This window comes from Ranitomeya imitator, chromosome 3, assembly GCF_032444005.1.
Source record: "Ranitomeya imitator isolate aRanImi1 chromosome 3, aRanImi1.pri, whole genome shotgun sequence".
NCBI classification, from domain to species: domain Eukaryota; kingdom Metazoa; phylum Chordata; class Amphibia; order Anura; family Dendrobatidae; genus Ranitomeya; species Ranitomeya imitator.
This window is the reverse complement of record NC_091284.1, coordinates 377,779,181-377,803,245: the sequence shown is the minus strand read 5'-3', so window position 1 is coordinate 377,803,245 and position 24,065 is coordinate 377,779,181. Positions and strand designations below refer to the sequence as shown.

The following is a 24,065-nucleotide window of genomic DNA, read 5'->3' as shown; positions in this document are numbered from 1 at the left end:
GTACAATGCCAGTATGATTGTTTTAGGGGCCAGTTCCGCTACACACAATCTAGACGGACTCCTTTTAGGATCCAGATGTGAACATAACAGCACATTCAAGGACAAAGCCTATACTAAAAGTCAGTTTCATCGGGCACTATATATTTGAGAAATCATGCTGACAATTTTTAGGAGGAAAAAAAAAATAAAAATCATTAGTGCAGTCATAATCGAAACAATAAATGATTCAGAAGACATTCATGCACTGCATTATCCAACAATAGGTGTGGCTTCATGTACTTTCGTATTCAAACATTTCAAATAAAACCTTAACTGTAGATAAATATATATTACCAGAATTCTGCACGTCTAAACTTAATGCCACTCCAACCTACAGCTTATAATGCGGAAAAAAAAAAAACCTAGAAAGTTTTATTGTTAGGGTTCGACAGCTGACATTGAACAGTGCGTTATGTGCATAGTGTCGGAATCAAACACTGCAATGTATACAGTTATAGCTAGACTAGATGGAGGCCCGAGGGCGGTAATGTCACGATGGGGGCAGGCTTTGCAGCGTTGAGAATCTCTCCCCCCCCCCTCATGTGCTCACCCACCTATCCACTCTCTCTTTCCCCCATGTGCGGACTTCTCTCGTCTGTGCTCTCTTCTTTGACCTGTTTACCCCATGTGCTATCCCCCCATCTCTCTCCTTCCTGTGCTGTGTTCTCCCCTCAATGACAATACTGACATTACAGCAGGAGATCGCAGACGATACATTTTGTCGTCTTCCACTGGTGGTACTACACAAGAGGCTGGTACCACCAGCAGTTTCCATATTGAGACACCCATCACTTGGGTGTCCCAATATGGAGGTCGGTGAACTTCCGCTGCTTGGAATTCTGAGATCCGGACACATCTGGACGGAACAGGATGTGAAGACATTACAAGGTAAGTATATATTAAGATGTTTACTGCAGTAGTGGTAAAGTAATTTCTTTGAGTGGTGAAAACGAAAAAAAAAAATATCACCAGACCAGAGCGGTTTTCTAAAGTCTTAAATTAATAATGCTGACACTGGCAGACATGGACAGAAGAGGGCACTAGTACACGAACAGTACAGTAAATGGGCCCTTTCCAGTCCAATAGCTCATAATAATGCAAAATGCCACCTGTTCTGGAGATAGAAATGGGCCCCTTCGCTCATGGGGCACCTGTGCGGCTGCACAGGTGCCCCAATAATACGTCCGCTCCGATGCCTGAAAAGAAATGTAGACTTCAATAGTTAGGATGTCAATCACGAATTACGGTACTTTTAGGCCACAGTCACACTAGCAGTATTTGGTCAGTATTTTACATCAGTATTTATAAGTCAAAACCCGGAGTGGAACAATTAGAGGAAAAGTATAATAGAAACATATTCACCACTTCTGTATTATCACCCACTCCTGGTTTTGGCTTACAAATACGTCAAAGCATAGAAAGGCCCGATTCCTCAACACTTCCGATTCTCTTGCCGGCCTTGATGAGGTGGTGTGCTGGAGCGGACGCTGCACATGCCTCTTAATGAATCAGGTGCGGGGGGTAGTGGAGTGCGCCTCACTATTTGTGGCATAGAATTACATGACCAGAGGTTGCCACATCCTCATCTCTTTCAAGTACTGACCATTTTGCTGAGGTGAAAATTGCATGAAAACAACAGAAGTTGTATTTTCTTGCGCAACCTTGCACTGAACAAAGTCTACTTTCCAAAGCTTTTTTTTGTTGTTTTCACCAGAAATCTGGCAAAAAACCTTTGATGAATCGCACTCAAGAGGCCTTTTGTACTTTCTGATCATTAGGCGTATCTATGTGAGGTAAAGATCCATGAAATGATGCAACACCTATTGGACTCCATTCACTAGATTTAGGGTCCTTTCTTTCATTTTTCTTGAAAAGAAATAGTGCAGCATACTGTGCTATAACTTTGGGTGAAGAATAGCAGAGGCTACTTTGGCACCTCCAGACAAGCTACTCCAACTTAGGTGGTAAATGCAATCGAAAGGCCCCAATACACGTACATAACAGAAAAGGTGGACAGATGACCGATTCTCTACGACAAAAATAGCATGTCAGCATTCTTTTTTGGCCATTAATGCAGCCAGTGCTTATAAAAAAAATAAAAATGAAACAATTAAATGATAATGATATCTTGTTCGGGCATCAGTTGAACTAAACAATTGTTAGTTTCACCAAAACATCCGAGGATCGATCATCACGGTGTAAATTGGCCATTTTGACCAACTTATTTTGTGTGTATGTGTGCCTTTTGATGGCTAACTTTTCTGACTTCCGCCACCCCATCATACATGCATATTCATCTTAATAGTAATAAAGGAATTAAGGCCCATTTACATCGGCAGATTTAAGCAAGGACACATACGACTACACAAGTTGACCAGCGTTTAATAATCATCTCACACAAGATACTTCAAAACATTGTTGAAGGCACAGTCCCCATTTACACAGGATGATCTGCTGATGACAATCTAATTACCTGACCAACAAGCATGCATAAATGGGTCAACAGTCAGAAACAAGTTTGTTTTCCACTTTTCTACCAGTGTAAAAGGGCCATAAGTATCTGCCAGATACCTCTAGTATCTGCTTATCTCCTAAAAGAAGAAAGGACTAGGTGACTATCCTACAAGGTCCGTCCTCAACACATTGGCAAATCTTGCGGAAATGGGATTTGGCCACCTTATATATTAATGTGTATAGCCAATTTGAGACAATTTCCATTTCTGTCAACTGGATATTCAAGCTCCATTGAGTTTATATAGCTATTGTAAAGCCTATAATGCTACCATGTAGCTATGTAAATTGTCATCATCCACAAGAAAGCTATGTTTCATCAGCAGACAAGGAAAGCAGCAGTGACGAGAATACAATGATCCAACAATAGCAAAAGATTCTTTGCCATATTAAGACAAGATGCGGTTACACGGCTCTTTATTTGCAGACCACAAAGAACATCTGCCCTTGAATAACCTTTACTGGGACTCCTGACATTTATTACTGCTATTTTTCTCGTCATTACACAGGAGACCACCATCTGTTTAAAGCCATCAACTTCAGACATCCATAATTTGCAAGTGCTCTGTTTTTGTCAGAAAATTAAACTTGGTGCATGTTGTTCTCATGGTATACAAGTCAACATAAAAGTTACTGTAAAAATCTTTCACCCTCCGTGAAATGATCAGTCTTGATCTGGTAGACTTGAGAATTCCATATAATAAAAATGGTCAATTTCAAGTTTGCGGGGAAAAAAAAAAATATATACACAGAAAACTCATGGCAATATCCACCCCATTTTTCCAATGTTTGAAACTTTCTTCACCAGTGATAACTTTCTGTGCATGTACGGTATACAGAAAGCATCCTTTTTGGAATAAATCATGATGAGGATACACAACTTTTTTTACTTCAGGAATTCAACTCTGGGCATTTTGTTTTTTTTAAATGGACAGAGGAATGTGCCCTTCTGACATTACAGCTCAAAAATAGTGCTTGGTTGGGAGACCATTCACAGGATTTGGCTCTGCAGGGGACCACGGTGCACTTTGCCAAATCAGTTGTCTCTGGACATGAACATGGAGGGTTTGAGTGAATTCAGAGTCCATTTATTAATACTCAAGTGGACTGTAAAATATTTATTATGTAAAAGCCACTTTACCGGATATAAAAGAACAAAACGTACTGCAAGATTACCAGAAACTTTCCATATTTCTTAAAAAAAAAAAAGAATCGTGTATGAATTACATAAAAAAAAGTCTATTTAAAGTCACAGTAGGAGTTCAATGCAAACAAAACATTTACTAGAACCAAAGAGTCATGTGGATGCTAGTTATAACAGATAATAAGGGAAACCAGTAGTGATGAGCAAGTATGTAAATACTTGGATAAGAATACAGTAATTAACCAGAGCCAGCATGGGTTTTTAGCAAACAAGTCATGCCAGACTAATCTAATTTCCTTTTAAGATGGAATCACTGACTGGGTGGATCAGGGAAATGCGGTAGATATAGTATATCTCAATATCTGGTAAGTATATGACAAAGTACTGTACTTCATACTATCCTTATTGAAAAACTTACCAAGTATGGGACTGACAAGGCAACAGTTAGGTGGATTCATAACTGGCTCAGTGATCATACTCAAGGAGTGGTGATAAACTGTTGATCATCCAATAGAAAGATTGTTTCAAGTTGGGTACAACAAGACTCTGTCCTGGCCCCAGTGTTCAACATTTTTATAAATGTACTGGCCGCACAGGCGCAGTCTGCAAGACTGCATGAGAGGTCAGACGGCCAGAGCTCACTGCGCCTGCACCAGCCAGTACTAAACAGCGCAGGCGCCAAATTTCATGGGAAAACAGCGCGGAGGGGGCGGCGCCCGGTGCCCCAGAAGATTTGAGTGACGGCAGTGTGGCGTTTCCAGCAGGGGGGGTTAAAACCTGCCTCCCTGTCTAAAGAAAGGTATTTTGGCGAAATTATAAAACGCTTTATTTTCGCAATAACTGCACCAAAAACTAAAAGAGCCACCTTGTTACAATGCAGCATTACTGCTGCACAAGGTGGCTCTTTTAGTTTATAACGGCTGGAGGGGGGTGACAAGAGTCCCTTTAAAGGATCTGGGAATGTTTGGCCAACAAAAAAGAGACTTTATAGCTGTCTACAAATATCTGAAGGGATGTCACAGTGTAGAGGGATCATCCTTCTCAGTTGCACATGGAAGCATGAGAGGCAATGGAATTAAACTGAAAGGGAGATCAAATTAGATATTAGAAAAAGCTTTTTGACAGTGAGGGTAATCAATAAGTGGAATAGTCTGCCACGAGAGGTGGCGAGTTCTCCTTCAACAGAAGTCCTCAAACAGAAGCAGGACAGATATATATCAGTGATGGTTTAATGAATCCTGCATTGAGCAGGGGGTTGAACATGATAACCCTGGAATTCCCTTCCACCACTAACATTGTAGGAATCTATGATCAGAGTATGCTTGTATGCTAATAGAGTATCTTCGATGTGCTTGAATACTATGTTTGAGTCACTGTGGCTGCAACACATGCAGGGATTGCTGTTTGTTAGGAAATTGCTGCATGTGTTGTGGCTGTCGAACTTGAGCACAGAGTATCTTCAGTGTGCTTGAATACTTTTATCCGAGCACATTCGCTCATCACTAGAAACCATTCACCGGGTTTTTTCCTATGCAATCGGAGAGCAGCATGATGTAGTGGCTGAGATCCCGATTCCAATGATGCATCACTTGCTTGTCTACATGCCACCATTTTGATACAATCACTGTTTTCTTTGTTGCAGATCTAGTGCTAAAATGAGCTCTGTGTAAACTCACGCACATGATTGGCAGCATTCTGTATACACTGTATATTGACAGAAAACTGCTAATTAGTGTCAGGGGCCTGGTTACATAAAGCAGCCGTCTAGAAGTGACACCTAGTTCTGTAGTGATAACCTACTGATGTTATTGAATCAGCAACACACAGTCCAATAAGTGACGCATCGCTGGAGTTGGGGTCTCAGCCCCTACATCTTGCTGCTCTCAGATTCCATATAAAACATGCTGACATATTCCCTTTAAAAGAAAGCTTTAGACAGTTACATAGGTGATAATGGAAGCAGTTTGAACCATTCTGATTCTCAGGAATCCAAGTTTAGACCCCCTTATGTCTATCAGAGCAAGTGTCCATTTGGAGGTCTCTACTCTGAACACTCCCCAACTTCTCCACTCAGCTTTTGAGAGAAAGCTCTAGCGGTCTGGTTAGATGCTACAGCCATCACTCAGAGGGGAAATATTGGGGAGTGCTTAGTGTAGCGTGCCCGGGATACTGCACACAAAAATCAACTGTCCCCAGAACATTTGCGATCTCACAATGCGAGGAATTGTAAAATGTGGCGTCATTGGTCATGTAACCTGTATGACCATGCGCATATGTATGTTTCAACTGCTCTCTGTGAAGGATCAAAACTGGTGATAGACCCTCTAGAGATATACTCTAGCCAAAACTGGGAACGTGCTGAAATTTCTTTTCATGGTTTTCTTTTCTTATCTGCAAAAAAAGATAAGAAATGAATTTAGAGGTTAATGCCTGTTTGATATGGCGAGGATAAATAAAATGTGTGTAGCTACTAACATTAGAAGCACAGGGCGTGGGTCCAAAGCAGTCTATAGGTGTTGTATTACAGAACCACACTGTACAGATCTGTAATATGGCAAAAGTCGGATACATAACCGCTATGCATTAGCAATAAGAAACAGAACACTAATGAAACGGCAATTGTTGATTTTATTGCATTACTCTGCAGGTAGCAGTCTGCTGCTTTCTGCAAGTAGCCATTGGGAGAGGCTGATGTAAAGGGTCTCAATAGAAATAGTGTAATGAAGTCCAGAAAAAAGTGTCTATATTGATTATTTCCAAAAGATGAAGTCAGGTATATTTATAAGCTGCCAACTGGAGGTGAAGTGACAAAGTACAAGACAGCGGAAGAACAGAAATGGGCTTCTATGAAGCTGGAAAGAGTCACAGTGCTGTGTATTGACATCGTGGAGGTACACGTGTCATCGAAGCCATTCTGAGAGGTCTGCTTTCAGGCACACAAAGCCGTCTCTTGACACCTATTACATGTTCCAGCACTACAACAAAATACTCTATACATGTCATCCATCCGCTTTCCCAACACTTCCAGGAAGTCTTCTCCAAGTCTGACTCTGCAGGAGTTAATCCTCTCAGGTATGAAACCACCTTTAAGCTTTGTCAATAATGCTTTATGTATGTCGTTCAGGGAAGAGAATTATGGTACTTGGCAATTCAGAGTCACACTCATTTGTCGCTTATTGTGGAAAGTGACAGGCAGCAAGATATTCTCAATAGGTGTATTACTGAAAATTATACACAATAATCGGAAATGTCTATGCAAGACATAACAGGATAAGACAGCTAACTTGGTTCCGCTCAATATACATCATGTCCGGCTTCATACGTCCACATTTCATAGTTATATATGCCAATGAGGCTTTTAGGGCTCGTGCAGATAACAGTGATAATCAGACGAGCATCATCCGTTATTTTGACAGACAGCCCTCGTCCCCATGTTATTTTATGGGGCCATGCACATGTCCGACTTCTAGGACTGAGCCCATAAATAAAATTGCAGCATGCCCAAGTTTGAGCCATGCAAGTCAATCAGTGCGTGGAAAACATCGAACTTCACTTGGATGACATCTGAGTGCAGTCCAATTTCCATGGACTGACACAATGGAGGAGGTTGATAAATTTTATGAAAATTGGTCTGAAGATAAAAGAAGTGACTGGTAACTCAATGAGCTGTTCTCCTACAGTGTCAGTAGTGGAAATCGGCCCCGATTCATCAAGACTGGCGATTTTCTCACCAGTATTGAAGAGGGGCTGTGGTGAAGTCAGATGCTCCCGATTCATGAAGACGTGCACGTCTCTTTATGAATTAGGAGCATCTGACAAGTTTCACGCACTTACGATCACTGAACCAAACATCTTACCTCAATCTTTGACTAGAGTAAGATTTCTAGAGTAGGACACCACAGATCATTATGAATTAGACGAGCTTTGGCATCACTTTGACGGAGCTGGGAAAAGCGGACATGAAAACACAAAAGATTATAAAATGTATCTGCAGCGCCCCAGAGACGTGGTCGTTGCAGTAACGTTGCTCTGCCACTAAGGGGAGTGATGGTATGTCTGATGGCACCAAGGAGTTCTTCTGACCAGGTATCACCAGCACACATTACACTTCACACTCCGGCCACTAGGGGGAGCAAAAGGCTTTATTTATTAGGCCACTCCTCACACTGGTAAAACTAGGGGTTGGATAGCAAGTTAGTCAGAAGCTGACTGGGTTGGATTCAGGCAACATCCCGTGGCAGGGGGTGTTGCAGGGAGAAGATTCAGGGGGGTCCCTGTCAGGCGTGGGAACCTGGCAGGTACCTAGCGACAAGAACAGAACGTTACGGAACCACGCCTGCACTACCCGCGGCGGTATCCTAAGAAAGAGACACGAAGCGAAGGATATTGTGGACAGTGAGAAATGAGATCAAGCACAAAGGAGAGCCAGTAGGAGTCATGCCTGGAGAACGGCAACATCCTACTGAGGCGCGTAGCTGATGCCCGGAACACTGAGGAAGTGACTTTATGCCTTACTTCAGGACAGTTAATTATAGGTTGGCTGTCTACCTTACATCACCTAAGCAGACATAGGGGCCAACGCGTGGAGAGGGGAGTCTCTAGGGTCCCGGAAGAGCTCCGAGCCTACCCGTCATACGGGTGCGTCCTAGCCATAACATACCTGGGGGACGTAGAACTAGAAAGAACTGGAACGAATTGGAACGAACGAGAACAGCAGTTGTGAGGACTATTCCGAATGCTCAGCAGGGAAGCACTACAACACACAGGCACTAGTGGTAGGCTATGATTTCCACCTGCAAAGGGAACTCTGGATGTGCCTTCGGACCGGCCGGTCTCAGACAGCCCTGTTAACTGTGCTCTGGATTGCGGATCCTGAAGTCTTCAGTAAAGAGGTAAAGAGACTGCAACCCTGTGTCCCCGTTATTGTCTGCACCTCACACCATCACCATCCACAGTACTGGGAAGCCCTGGGGACATACTTCACCTGTGGGAAGGTATACCATCTAGCTGCCATCACATCACCCCAGTGGACCCCAAGCAGCATCGGTCACCCTGACCGAACACCACAGGTGGCGTCACAAACCCTTGACAGACTCGTATCACCTTTCATTGGGCGCCCCTTAGCAGGGTCACGGACCGGGTCCAGCCACCGTGACATCCCCAGAACTGAGCCAGCAGAGGACCGGTACCGAGTAACCCGCGGCCCTACGTCTGGGGGCGCTCCATATCTGCAACTTCAAGTTGTGCAAAAATTTTACAACTTTTCAAAGCAATTTACCCAAGAATTCTGGCAAAATTGCTCTGATGAATCAAGGCCACAGTATGCAAAGTCTCAGTAATTAATATGCTCTATAACTAGAGCATTATAATGGGTGATTCTTTCATCTCATTTAGAAACCAGAGAGAAATTTCCTGAAATTAGCCAATGTAGAAGAAAAAAAGTGACGAGATGTTGATATATATATCAACTCAGACCATGGTTATTGTGAAAGTCTGCTTTTTGTCAGCAGTCACAGTTCTGCAACACCGAATGGTCTCTGAATGCTTGCCACCTTACCTGGAAATAGTCAGCAGATTGTTATTTCCTTCCAGGACAGGTTAATCCTGTACAAGTAATAGTACACCACTGAAGTAAACTTGTTCACACTATCTGACCCATCTGCTGTGAATTATAACACTTAGGATATACCCTGTAGATTCTTGAGGATGTGGCATAATTCCTTTTGGGTTCACTAAAGTACATGCACAGGAATCCACATCAAGCGTGGTCATGTCCTATGTCTGTCTTCCACTGGAACGTGAAATGAAGTGTGTGTGTGAGTGCGGGAGTGTGCGTGCGGGAGTGTGCGTGCGGGAGTGTGCGTGCGGGAGTGTGTGTGTGAGTGTGTGCGAGTGTGTGTGTGTGTGTGTGCGCGCGAGAGAGAGAGAGTGTGTGTGCGAGTGTGTGTGTGTGTGCGCGCGAGAGAGAGAGAGAGTGTGTGCGCGAGTGTGTGTGTGTGTGTGTGCGCGAGAGTGTGTGTGTGCGCGAGTGAGTGAGTGTGTGTGTGCGAGAGTGTGTGTGTGCGAGTGAGTGAGTGTGTGTGCGCGAGTGAGTGTGCGAGTGAGTGTGTGTGTGTGCGCGCGAGTGAGTGAGAGTGTGTGTGCGAGTGTGTGTGAGAGAGTGAGTGAGTGTGTGCGTGAGTGAGTGTGTGAGTGTGTGTGTGAGTGTGCGTGTGAGTGTGCGTGAGTGTGCGTGCGAGTGTGCGTGAGTGTGTGCGTGAGTGTGTGCGTGAGTGTGTGCGTGAGTGTGTGCGTGAGTGTGTGCGTGTGAGTGTGTGCGAGTGTGTGTATGTGTGTGCGCGCGAGTGTGTGTGCGCGCGAGTGTGTGTGCGCGCGAGTGTGTGTGCGCGCGAGTGTGTGTGCGCGCGCGCGCGAGTGTGTGTGCGCGCGAGTGTGTGTGCGCGCGAGTGTGTGTGCGCGCGAGTGTGTGTGCGCGCGAGTGTGTGTGCGCGCGCGAGTGTGTGCGCGAGTGTGTGTGCGCGAGTGTGTGTGCGCGAGTGTGTGTGCGCGAGTGTGTGTGCGCGAGTGTGTGTGCGCGAGTGTGTGTGCGCGAGTGTGTGTGCGCGCGCGAGTGTGTGTGCGAGAGAGAGTGTGAGAGAGTGGAGTCGGAGAAAAAAAAATGGCATAACTGAGAATATTAGGAAAGTAATCCAAATGGCATAGACAGAACAGATCGCCCAACCATAAGACGTTGCATTCCTTCCTACTAGAACACATTGCAGCGTGTACTGCATTTGTCTTTGGCAGGGGAGAAATCGGCAGTGCGGTCACAAGACGTCTTCTGTTCCAGTGGATTCAAGCTGTGGGGTTCTGAAGCCAAGAGGAAACCCAACCACTGGCTGCGACTCGGAAGCTAGGAGACTCCACAGCAAGAATTCACATCTGCATGGGACGCTTTGCCAAACATCCAAATAAAATGCTTGAAAATTGTGCAGTGTGGTATGCTCTTTTGTTCAGTAAAAGGAAGGACTCCATACCCAAGACAAAGATAGTTTACTCACTCCGAAAACTTTGTACTTAAATTTAGAGTACGAGTCATTTGTGTGTTTGTTTGTTTTTTTTTAAAGCCACTTTATTTTGTTTTGTAGAATTTGTCATATTTTTTTTTGCACCAAATTCTTTTCAATGGTGCATGTGTTTACTGAATTTTGCGCTAAAAAGGTTTTTTTTTCCCCTCCTTTAACTTTGTTTGGCACCTTTTTCTAATAAAACGTTTCATACGTTGTTAAAATGTTGCAGCCAACTCTAGCATTTGCCCCAAAATTTCTATCATCAAAAAAAAAAAAAAAAAAGACGCTGTGGGTGTACTACTTTGCACAAAAAAATAGCGACTTTTAGAAAAAATGAACTTGTTTTCTGTTGCTTAGCATACGGCACTTTATCTGTTACAGCTTGGGCTAGGAATAGTCTAGGAGTGTTTTTCATATGTGACAATAGTAACGTTATAAGCATCTTTATTACACCTGCTGTGGGCTTTGTGTGTATTTATTGTTGAATAACTGGGTACATCTGGCTACAGCCATTTGGGAATACTATTATTACATTATGTGAGATTTATTACATAGCTCTACATACTGTACCCAAGCCTGAAGTCACACCAGCTTATAGCACCCACTGCGAGAGCATCAGACATGATATGCTAATGACCCTCAGCTCCAGCTCTGCTGCGAGTGTGAGGCGAGTGCTCTCTGATCTGATCTTTTTGCACGACAGGATCGGAGCACAACTGTGGAGGAGACGGAGAAAGTACCGTATTTTTCGGACTGTGAAACGCACTTTTTTCCTCCGAAAATGTGGAGGAAATTGGGGGGTGCGTCTTATAGTCTGGATACATTGGCTCTGGCTGTGGTGGGGAGGTGGGGGGAGCGATATCAAAGGAGCAGCGGGTCACAGAGGCAGGAGCCGGCAGCTCCGGCCAATTCCTCTGCCCGCTGCTAAAGAGAAATGAATATGCACTGCATTCCACGACCATGGGCGTGGAGGGCAATGAATATTCATTTCTTTCTGGCATCCTGGTATGATTGATTGGCCCCAACCCTTGCTGGTATGATTGGCCCCATCCCAGTCCTGGTATCCATGTCCCCATCAGAAACGATTAAACAAAAAAAAACCTTTACTTAAGAAAAATGAATATTCAGGTATATTTAAGTAGCGGCACACGTGACCGCCGACAGCAGAAGGAAGCAGTGCGCGATACTGAAGAGGAATGGATACACACCGCGATCTCCAATGAACACCCAGTGAGTATTCTGGCAGCTGTGCTCTGCTTGTGCGCAGCACATGATGTCCCTGCCATGCATGGCTTACAAGCATTAACCCCTTTACCCCCAAGGGTGGTTTGCACGTTAATGACCGGGCCAATTTTTACAATTCTGACCACTGTCCCTTTATGAGGTTATAACTCTGGAACGTTTCAACGGATCCCAGTGATTCTGACATTGTTTTCTCGTGACATATTGTACTTCATGATAGTGGTAAAAACTCTTTGATAGTACCTGCGTTTATTTGTGAAAAAAACGGAAATTTGGCGAAAATTATGAAAATTTCGCAATTTTCCAACTTTGAATTTTTATGCAATTAAATCACAGAGGTATGTCACACAAAATACTTAAGTAATATTTCCCACATGTCTACTTTACATCAGCACAATTTTGGAACCAAAATTTTATTTTTTGTTAGGGAGTTATAAGGGTTAAAAGTTGACCAGCAATTTCTCACTTTTACAACACCATTTTTTTTTTTTTTTTAGGGACCACATCTCATTTGAAGTCATTTTGAGGGGTCTATATGATAGAAAATACCCAAGTGTGACACCATTTTAAAAACTGCACCCCTCATGGTGCTCAAAACCACATTCAAGAAGTTTATTAACCCTACTGGTGCTTCACAGGAATTTTTGGAATGTTTAAATAAAAATGAACATTTAACTTTTTTTTTTTTTTCACAAAAAATTTACTTCAGCTCCAATTTGTTTTATTTTACCAAGGGTAAGAGAAGAAATTGGATTCCAAAAGTTGTTGTACAATTTGTCCTGAGTACGCCGATACCCCATATGTGGGGGTAAACCACTGTTTGGGCGCATGGGAGAGCTCGGAAGGGAAGGAGCGCCGTTTGACTTTTCAATGCAAAATTGACAGGAATTGAGATGGGACGCCATGTTGCGTTTGAAGAGCCACTGATGTGCCTAAACATTGAAACCCCCCACAAGTGACACCATTTTGGAAAGTAGACCCCCTAAGGAACTTATCTAGATGTGTGGTGAGCACTTTGACCCCCCAAGGGCTTCACAGAAGTTTATAATGCAGAGCCGTAAAAATAAAACAAAAATTTTTTCCCACAAAAATTATTTTTTAGCCCCCAGTTTTGTATTTTCCCGAGGGTAAGAGGAGAAATTCGACCCCAAAAGTTGTTGTCCAATTTGTCCTGAGTACGCTGATACCCCATATGGTGGGGGGAACCACCGTTTGGGCGCTTGGGAGGGCTCGGAAGGGAAGGAGTGCCATTTGGAATGCAGACTTAGATGGAATAGTCTGCAGGCGTCACATTGCGTTTGCAGAGCCCCTAATGTACCTAAACAGTAGAAACCCCCCACAAGTGACCCCATATTGGAAACTAGACTCCCCAGGGAACTCATCTAGATGTGTTGTGAGAACTTTGAGCCCCCAAGTGTTTCACTACAGTTTATAACGCAGAGCCGTGAAAATAAAAAAAATCTTTTTTTTTCCCACAAAAATTATTTTTTAGCCCCCAGTTTTGTATTTTCCCAAAGGTAACAGGAGAAATTGGACCCCAAAAGTTGTTGTCCTATTTGTCCTGAGTACGCCGATACCCAATATGTTGGGGTAAACCCCTGTTTGGGCACACGGGAGAGCTCGGAAGGGAAGGAGCACTGTTTTACTTTTTCAACGCAGAATTGGCTGGAATTGAGATCGGACGTTTGGAGAGCCCCTGATGTGCCTAAACAGTCCAAACACACCCCTAACCCTAATTCCAACAGTAACCCTAACCACACCTCTAGCCCTGACACACCCCTAACCCTAATTCCAACAGTAACCCTAACCACACCTAACCCTAATCCCAACCCTATTCCCAACTGTAAAGGGGGAGGGGGAGGGGGAGAGGGAGATGCATTATACTAGGTGTGTATAGCGAAGTACTCTGAGGGGGGTTGCAGTATACTCTACAAAGGACCGTGGGGAGTGCATTATACTATATCGAGGACTATCTGTGCCCATAATTCTTCCTTAGGCAGTTTAAAGAAACTCAGGAACAAGCGTCAAACAACTTCACTGTCACGGTTGTTTAATGGCCTGAACTGAGTGAATGTAAATACAACCGAAATGTTTCTGTGTGATGGTGCAATATGTGATATTTCACTCTTTCTGTAGCTCATCTCCAGTATGCCTTGTTCTCACTGGTGTGGGATGTAGCATACCATTTCTTTATTCCTTAGGATTATTGGGGCATTATATGGTGCCCTCTATATGCATGACTTATACTAATTCTATGTGCCATTGCTAGTAATAATTATAAGAGATGATGTATTATAATGCTGTTAAGTCTACCTTTTGGTATGTCAACTTGGCCCATGTTTGCACCAGACTATGTGCAGCTCAGGTTGTTTCGTTGATATTTTATATATATTTTCATGCTTGTACACCAACAGAAGCTGGTTTTAGTTCATGTGTGTGCATCACTGGTGTATCTTTTCCATGACATTTGCCATTGCGGAAGTGTCTCATGAGCTCCATGCACACCGAATAGTTGGCTTACTGACATGTATATTGCAACCTAAATAGTGTGCAGGGAACAGCCCTCACTTGTCAACTTGTTTATTTATTACTAGAAAGAATGATTGTGGAATGGCGCAATGCAGACTAAGTAAAGCATTGTTATTTCATGGAGAATAGAAATATTTACTACAAAAGTCATCAGTAGTGACAGGTCCTCTAAGACACGTTCTAACTACTGCACCAAATCCCTAAAACAGACTGCCACACAATGAAATACTATGGAGGCCATGCTGGTGTCTGGTTGACCTCCCCATAATATACTTGGGTGGCCAAGACACTGACACAAGCCATGTATAGAACTGCTGAGAAAAGCACAGGACATCACTGAAAAAACATTACTCCTGACTGACAAGGAAATGGGACAATGCAAATAATGGATGTCATGAGGTTTCCTCCATGTAATTCTCTAGTCAGCTATAATCCACTTCCTCGCTTTATCAGCTTTCCCATAGCATGAAAAACAAGAACCTTATACTATTCTGTATTTTGCAGTGAATTTTCCTGTTTTATATACATAAGGAACTGGAAAGTTTTAATACTAGAGGATCCGAAAATTAATGGTGTTAATTTGAAATAATGTTCCAGTCACCAAAATATACGCCACCCTAAAAGAGAACTAGTCACCAGATTTTTGCTGCCTCATCTGTGAGTACCATAGTGTAGGAACAAAGACCCCAATTCCAGAGACCCAGATTTCAAAGATCCTAGACTTTTTGCTCTAGTTTTGGTAACACCCCCCCCATACACCCCGAAAACAAAACAAACCACTGTTTTATCTGCTGCTGGTCTAGTAGTTCTCTGAATGATGAACTCTGTGTAACCCTGTCCATGTCACCGATTGGCAGCTTTCTGTGTATACTGTGCATAGGCATATAGCTGCCAATCAGTGCTGGGAATAAACGGAGCTCATGAATCTCGAGGTCTACAGGACATCTGCCCCTACATTATGCTGCTCTTAGATGAGGTTAGAAAAGCTTGGTGACAGTCTCTTTAAAGAGTTAGTCCAAAATCAGGAGTTATTTCCTATCCATCAGATAGTAGATAAATTACTGACCGCTAGATGTCCGACTGTGGGACAGCCAGCGATTCCAGGAACAGGCATCTTAACTGGAGGAGAGGTGCGCATGCTCAACCTACACCCCATTTATGGTCTATAAGAATGCCAGAGAAAGCCAAAATACAGCACTCTGATATTTTAGCAGTCACAGAGATGACAGTCCCACACTTTCAGAACTTTCCACATCTAATATGCAAGCTGTGAAAAGACCTCCAGGGGAGTTCCTGAAAGGGTATGTGCACAGACGTCTTTTAAAGGGAATCTGTCACCACTTTGAGCTATGTAAACTATTAATATGGGCATACAGGTTATAGACTGCTGAAAACATTCCTCTATTAATATGGGCATACAGGTTATAGACTGCTGAAAACATTCCTCTATTAATATGGGCATACAGGTTATAGACTGCTGAAAACAGTCCTCTTTGTATGTATCATATCAGATGCCTTGTTGCTGAGAAATCATCTTTTATCAATTTATGTACACTAGTTCTTCCAGGTAGGGCTGGATACCCTCCGCCTCCGTACTTCATTATCCTGTGAATCGCCTCCCACAGCATCACTGACACGTTGGGTTTTCAGCCTGTAATCTCGCGCCTGCGCAGTCGTTCCTCTTCAGTGTTCCACCCTTCCCTGGACATGGGCTTCATGTTTCCACTGTGCAGGCGAGTCACTTGTGCTTTAGCTCCCAGCGTACTCCTGATAGGAAAGACTTTTTTTTTTTTTGATTTTTTAAAAAGGTTTTTCTCAAGTATTTTTTTCACTGTCATTTCCCAGTCCAAAAAACATCTTGGTGTCTTCTGAACCTTTCTATTGCCTTGTATTGTAAAGTAAAAAGCATCTTTTGACTGGAAAAAAACAGAAGAATAAACAGCAATACAAAAATAGAGAAAACGCTCCTTGTGTAAAACTTGTGGATCAACTTTTTTCAATATAAGATTGTGCACTGCTCACCTGGGGAGGTTGTGCATAGCAGGCAACACTGGAGAGAGTGTGTGAGTCCACTAGAGACAGCTGCGACCTGTGCATAGCATGCACAACACTGGAGAGAGTGTGCGAGTTCACTAGAGACAGCTGCGACCTGTGCATAGCAGGCACAACACTGGAGCGGGTGTGAGAGCCCGCTAGAGACAGCTGCGACCTGTGCATAGCAGGCACAACACTGGAGCGGGTGTGAGAGCCCGCTAGAGACAGCTGCGACCTGTGCATAGCAGGCACAACACTGGAGCGGGTGTGAGAGCCCGCTAGAGACAGCTGCGACCTGTGCATAGCAGGCACAACACTGGAGCGGGTGTGAGAGCCCGCTAGAGACAGCTGCGACCTGTGCATAGGAGGCACAACACTGGAGCGGGTGTGAGAGCCCGCTAGAGACAGCTGCGACCTGTGCATAGCAGGCACAACACTGGAGCGGGTGTGCGAGTCCACTAGAGACAGCTGCGACCTGTGCATAGCAGGCACAACACTGGAGCGGGTGTGAGAGCCCGCTCGAGACAGCTGCGACCTGTGCATAGCAGGCACAACACTGGAGAGAGTGTGCGAGTTCACTAGAGACAGTTGCGACCTGTGCCTAGCAGGCACAACACTGGAGAGAGTGTGCGAGGCCACTAGAGACAGCTGCGACCTGTGCATAGCAGGCACAACACTGGAGAGAGTGTGCGAGTTCACTAGAGAGTTGCGACCTGTGCCTAGCAGGCACAACACTGGAGAGAGTGTGCGAGGCCACTAGAGACAGCTGCGACCTGTGCATAGCAGGCACAACACTGGAGAGAGTGTGCGAGTCCACTAGAGATAGTTGCGACCTCTGCCTAGCAGGCACAACACTGGAGTGGTGTGTGAGTCCACTAGAGACAGTTGCGACCTCTGCCTAGCAGGCACAACACTGGAGAGGGTGTGCGAGTCCACTAGAGACAGCTGCGACCTGTGCATAGCAGGCACAACACTGGAGCGGGTGTGCGAGTCCACTAGAGACTGCTGCGACCTGTGCCTAGCAGGCACAACACTGGAGCGTGTGTGCGAGTCCATTAGACACCTCTGTGACCGCTGCTCCTATGCATATATACTGCTGGAATTGGAATGAACGTTTGACATTCAAAAATACGAATTACGAAATATATTGGGCGAAGCCTGTGGGTGAGAGATGTCCAAAGTCAGGTAGATGAAGGTTTTCTTTTTTTTGTATTACTCGTTTCAGAGTGGATCCAACTCCCTCCTCAGATACATTAAAATAGGATATCACCTCTGACCAGTTCATCCAAAACTTGACATCTAGTGACCACAAAAAGTGGATGGTCTTCTGATCTGCTGAAAGTAACTTGTAAATATCTGACCATGTAACGGATGTACTTCACCCATACTGATACAGTAAGCTATATCTATATAGACGTTTCCTCTCCCCAAAAGGACTCGTTTTTTCGGACAAAATCTTATGCTCTGTAGTACATTTGTTTCTGTAATGTTACAAATACTGAGCTAGCACACATGGCTTGGATTATAGATTCTGCGTCCTGAAGGAACGAGCTCTCAACTGATGCACTTGTACTGTAGAGATAAACATTACAGACAGGGCCACATACACATCCTGCGCCAGCCAACTTCCTGCCCATAGACCCGAAAACTACAGGTTATATAGATTGAGAGGAAACGGATTGTTAACAGATATAGACAAAGTAGCTAGGAAAAAAAAAAAAAAAAACTGTTCCTCAATCAGACATACAATGATATCACACTTGGATCACCTCTATAAAAAATAAAAGGAATTAATAGATAACAAACCTACCTTACAAATATTTACATGAAATAATAAGTGCAGAACATCCAGAGCTGCTTCTCTGCACCCTGGATATTGGCACATCCAACAGAGGTTATTATGGATGGGACAGTTATTGTGTGATCACTTTGTGAAATGGTCTTAGTCATCCTTGTCAGATCGGTTTATACTTGTCAGTAGCATCAGAGAAGAAAAAGAAATAAAACATTAAAGTGATTGTCTTGGCAGTGAGCGCAGCGGATTTAGCGTTCAGTTCCATTATGAAGAGCTCCCCCTGTGGGCTTACCACATGTACAACATGACTCAGACCTACAATTACCTTCAACTTTTCCAGCATCTGGCACATCAGGCTGCTTATCCCACAGACGCAGCCAACGTCTACACCCTTTCTTTTCCTTCTATACATAGTAACAACGACTTGTGATGAGCCAACGTGCTGGGATTAGGTGTTATCTGAGCATGCTCGTGTGCTCGAATAATATGTGCGAGTCCCCACAGCTGCATGTCCCTTAATCCATGCAGGCAGGCAATCCCCACATGCGTTGCAGCTGTCGAACAGCCGTGAGACATGCAGCTGCGGGGACTCGAACATATTATTCGAGCATGCCGAAGACACTCGGTTAGCACACAAGCATGCTCAGATAACACCTTATCCCAGCACGTTCGCTCATCACTAATAACGACACAATATTAGGAAGACATACACCTGGCTGTACAAATCCAACCTACTACTGCTGCTGCCCGTCTTTGAGATCTAGAAAAGGTTTCATTGTATGGCCCCTGAAGGCATAAATGGTATATGACGCAATGATATTCATCATTAAAGAAGTTGTTGGGTTAAAACAAAATATCAGCTACCCACAGACTAGGAGATAAGTTGCTGATCTGTGGGGAATAGACTGCCGCGACCTAGGGAATTTCTATCCAAGACAGGGCTCTTATCTCGGTTACAAAATGGCGTGGCATTTTGAATGCCCAACTCCTGTGCCATTCATTCGCCATGAGGCTGCCAGAGAAAGTCAATAGCAGCGCTAACCAGCCCCATAGAGAATGAATGTAATGCAGGACGAGCATACGCCTCCATTATAATAGGGGTAAGAGTTCTGTCCATTGATGGGGGTCCCAGTGGTCAGACCCCTACTGGACAAATCACCAATCCCGAGAATAGATCACTTCTTTTCACAGCAGAATGCATTGGGAAGTGTCCGGAAAAAAACGCGGAAAAAACGCGTCAAAACCGCGGCAAAAACGCATGCGGTTTTCTTGCGGATTTCATGCAGAAAATGTCCGGAATTCTCAGGAATTTTCTGCATGAATTCCTGAACGTGTGCACATAGCCTTACTGTCAACTACATAGGCCATAAATGTCTGATAGGTGGGATTCCTACTCTATGCCCACTAAGTGGGAGATCAGGGATCCCCTGACCCATTCTACAGGCCAGAGGCAGCATCGCACTAGACCACCTTCACTAGGCTATAGAAGCCACAGAAACAGCCAAGCCATCACCTATCTCATTAGTGGCCATTGCTAGAGACCTTGTCTTACAGGTCAGAATTCCCCACAGATAGGATGGGACCCCCATTTATCACATTTATGGCACATGCAAGGACCGAGAACCCCTGTAATGATGGAAACTGTAGCTGGGGGTCTACTATAGCAGAGACTGCACTTAGGCGCAGATCCTCAACAAACATTAGAGCTGGCAGATACCTGCTGGGCATTGTATGGCCACCTAAGAAGGTACGTCTCTACCCGCCATATGTCACATTGGGCAGGAGAGCAACACTGGAGGGGGACACTAAAGATCTGCTACAACACCACCTAGGGTGTACATACAGGGTTCCCATCCAGCACACCTTCCACGTTAGGCGGGGGTCTCATCCAGCACACCTTCCACGTTAGGCGGGGGTCTCATCCAGCACACCTTCCACGTTAGGCGGGGGTCTCATCCAGCACACCTTCCACGTTAGGCGGGGGTCTCATCCAGCACACCTTCCACGTTAGGCGGGGGTCTCATCCAGCACACCTTCCACGTTAGGCGGGGGTCTCATCCAGCACACCTTCCACGTTAGGCGGGGGTCTCATCCAGCACACCTTCCACGTTAGGCGGGGGTCTCATCCAGCACACCTTCCACGTTAGGCGGGGGTCTCATCCAGCACACCTTCCACGTTAGGCGGGGGTCTCATCCAGCACACCTTCCACGTTAGGCGGGGGTCTCATCCAGCACACCTTCCACGTTAGGCGGGGGTCTCATCTAGCACACCTTCCACGTTAGGCGGGGGTCTCATCCAGCACACCTTCCACGTTAGGCGGGGGTCTCATCCAGCACACCTTCCACGTTAGGCGGGGGTCTCATCCAGCACACCTTCCACGTTAGGCGGGGGTCTCATCCAGCACACCTTCCACGTTAGGCGGGGGTCTCATCCAGCACACCTTCCACGTTAGGCGGGGGTCTCATCCAGCACACCTTCCACGTTAGGCGGGGGTCTCATCCAGCACACCTTCCACGTTAGGCGGGGGTCTCATCCAGCACACCTTCCACGTTAGGCGGGGGTCTCATCCAGCACACCTTCCACGTTAGGCGGGGGTCTCATCCAGCACACCTTCCACGTTAGGCGGGGGTCTCATCCAGCACACCTTCCACGTTAGGCGGGGGTCTCATCCAGCACACCTTCCACGTTAGGCGGGGGTCTCATCCAGCACACCTTCCACGTTAGGCGGGGGTCTCATCCAGCACACCTTCCACGTTAGGCGGGGGTCTCATCTAGCACACCTTCCACGTTAGGCGGGGGTCTCATCTAGCACACCTTCCACGTTAGGCGGGGGTCTCATCTAGCACACCTTCCATGTTAGGTGGGGGTCTCATCCAGCACACCTTCCATGTTAGGCGGGGGTCTCATCCAGCACACCTTCCATGTTAGGTGGGGGTCTCATCCAGCACACCTTCCATGTTAGGCGGGGGTCTCATCCAGCACACCTTCCATGTTAGGTGGGGGTCTCATCTAGCACACCTTCCATGTTAGGCGGGGGTCTCATCCAGCACACCTTCCATGTTAGGTGGGGGTCTCATCCAGCACACCTTCCATGTTAGGTGGGGGTCTCATCCAGCACACCTTCCATGTTAGGTGGGGGTCTCATCCAGCACACCTTCCATGTTAGGTGGGGGTCTCATCCAGCACACCTTCCACGTTAGGCGGGGGTCTCATCTAGCACACCTTCCATGTTAGGTGGGGGTCTCATCCAGCACACCTTCCATGTTAGGTGAATTATACAATCATAATCCGGCTGAATATTACAGCTCAGATCGGTGGTGATCACAGTCTCTGTACTGCGCTGCGGAATATGTTGCCGCTATAGAGGCAGAAGAGATCACAGGTGACAACACAATTCACCTGGACTAATAGAAAACTGTAGCCCAGAAGGGCAGAGGACAGACATGTCTCCCCATCAGTCCATACATGAAGAGGTTCTGCAGCTTCCTGACTAATGGCCCCACAGCAGACAGGTAGGCTCTCCCCTGTGTTCGGCAGACTCCATTGTGTCTGAGGCACTGGCACTCACCTCTTCTCCTGGCACTGGTACCACACGGCTGCCCTCCTGGCTGTGAGGAAAGTGGCGAGACTCCGGAGACAGACACGCGTGTAATGTGGCCACTCAGAGGAAATGACTAACAGCAGAGGACTGGCCTCATTCCTGAGGTACGGCTCATTAGCATAGGCCGCGCCCACCAGTGTGTGCTGCGTGCCCGGGGCGGGGATGGGCAGTGACAAGGGGCAGCCTGGTACCTGGCTCCTGTGTGGTGCCATCTGCTACCTGTCCACACACAGCCCCGCCGGGCTTTAGAAACAGTGCGGCTTTTCTCACTTTCTGGTCATAGTTTAATCCTGGTGTCAGTTTTCCTACTTAAAAAAAAACGACGTTGTGATTCCATGCGGTTTTAGCAGTAGTTTTCTATCCTATGGACTTGTGGCATAAGCTGTTCACACATTGTGGCCACGTTTTATTTTTGGTCGTCAAGGTAAAACAGCAACATGGCAGACGGTGTGAGCGCAGACTAAGTTGTGACAGAATTGTACACTACATTGCCCGTATATTGCTGCATGTTGTCTCCCTCACAGATGTGAACACAGGCTGAGGCTTATTTCACACGTCCGTCGTTTGGCCAACGTCGCCATGCGTCATTTTGGAGAAAAACGCATCCTGCAAAGTTGCCCGCAGGATGCGTTTTTTCTCCATAGACTTGCATTAGCGACGCATTGGGACGTATGGCTACACGTTGCATGCGTCGTCCACTGGATGCGTCGGGTTCTGGCGGACCGTCGTCTCGTAAAAACGTTCAAGTGAACGTTTTTCCGTACGTCGCATCCAGTGTTTCACACTGCGTATGCCCAGCAGGAAATATCCCTCTCACGATCTTTCCTGCTCGGCAACGCAGACGGAAATGTGAAAGCAAACACTTCCGTCAGTACGACGCGCCGACGCTTCGTGACGGGCCCGTACCGACGGAAGTGTGAAAGAAGCCTAAGCCCACACGTGACCATATGAAAAAATGGATGTGAAAACAATTGTCAGCCCTCGGACCAATATTATTCAGAAGGGCTGATCAGATAATCGATCCTTTTTTAAGTGACCGAATGTCCACGTAAAACAAAATGGCAGCCGCACCAGTGTCTTCTGTACATCACTCACCCATTCAAGTCTACGGGTGCGCAAAAAAATCCGATTTTTCCGAATACATTGGTCTTATCAATTGCATTAACAGCTGATGTATAAACCCAGGTGTCGTACAGATTGTGCGTGTGGGACAACGCAGATGAAAATTGGACGATTTTGCCTCCATCTGTGCGAACTTGTCCTCACGGACTGGGATTTCACATTAGCAGCAGGCTGATTGAGAATGTTAAATTCTCTTTATTTCTCGTGTTGAGGCTCACCTGCGTTCTGGATTCTTTTTTTTAATCCACATATCACTTTATAGGGGAGCGTACAGTATGTACTGTTTAATATGAAAGTTACAATCTACGATAAAGGCCATTTTTTTGCAGATTTTGCTGTGGATTACTCTTGGAAAGATACAAATGATATCCTAGGACCATTTTCTATGCCAGTCTTGGTACATTCTGGGCAGTGGCCGACACAGACGGAGGAGGGCCGCTGTGCAAGAACAGCATTTGGGACCCCCTTCGTGTCTGTGACTGGACCTGCTTGCTGCTTCTGTAAGCAGGTTGTGAGATGCAGTGACGGACAGGAGGCAGAGAAAGGTTTAACTTAACGGGAATACTCCACGCAGGGAGGCAAACAGTTAAAGGATGAACAAAAACAGTAGCAGATGCTGAAAAAGATGCAAAAAAAGATGCTGTCAAAGTCAATGAAAACAAGGGAAAAGGTAGTGGCAGTTCCTGTTAGATCAACTTAGCCTGTCAGTCGTCTTCCACGCCGTGGCAATTACAGAGCAGGCGATGATGCCAACAACGGTTGGCGCGGTGCTGTTCCAGTGGGGTCCTGCAAACAACGGTCCGTCTTCTGGCGGCAGTAGTCGGTGTCCTGTATCTTCCACTGAGCCCCTAGTCCATGAACATATGCGGCAGGAGCAAACAAGGCCGCAGCACAATCAGGGTCTCCCGTGGTTGGGAAAGTATATGCTGTTAAGGTGGGTTACAAAAGTCTATCCAGTACTTGGTTCTCTCTTTGCGGCACGTGCGCTGTACTCACGG

The 24,065-nt window shown here is 45.6% G+C and overlaps 1 protein-coding gene across 2 annotated transcripts in view; it reads right to left on the bottom strand.

The window, feature by feature from the left end:
• FHL3 (four and a half LIM domains 3) overlaps positions 1 to 22,067 on the bottom strand; it is a 77,435-nt gene extending 55,368 nt beyond the window's left edge. Inside the window, exon 1 of one of the 2 annotated variants that reach the window (XM_069756917.1) lies at positions 21,913 to 22,067. Coding sequence is in view for 1 of the 2 variants with exons in the window: in XM_069756916.1 (XP_069613017.1) it covers positions 18,359 to 18,433 (75 nt within the window). In the remaining variant the exon portion in view is untranslated. Of the gene's footprint in view, positions 1 to 18,358; positions 18,509 to 21,912 lie in introns of those variants that run through there. The other variant, XM_069756916.1, reaches the window with a different exon arrangement.
• Positions 22,068 to 24,065: the final 1,998 nt, after the last annotated feature.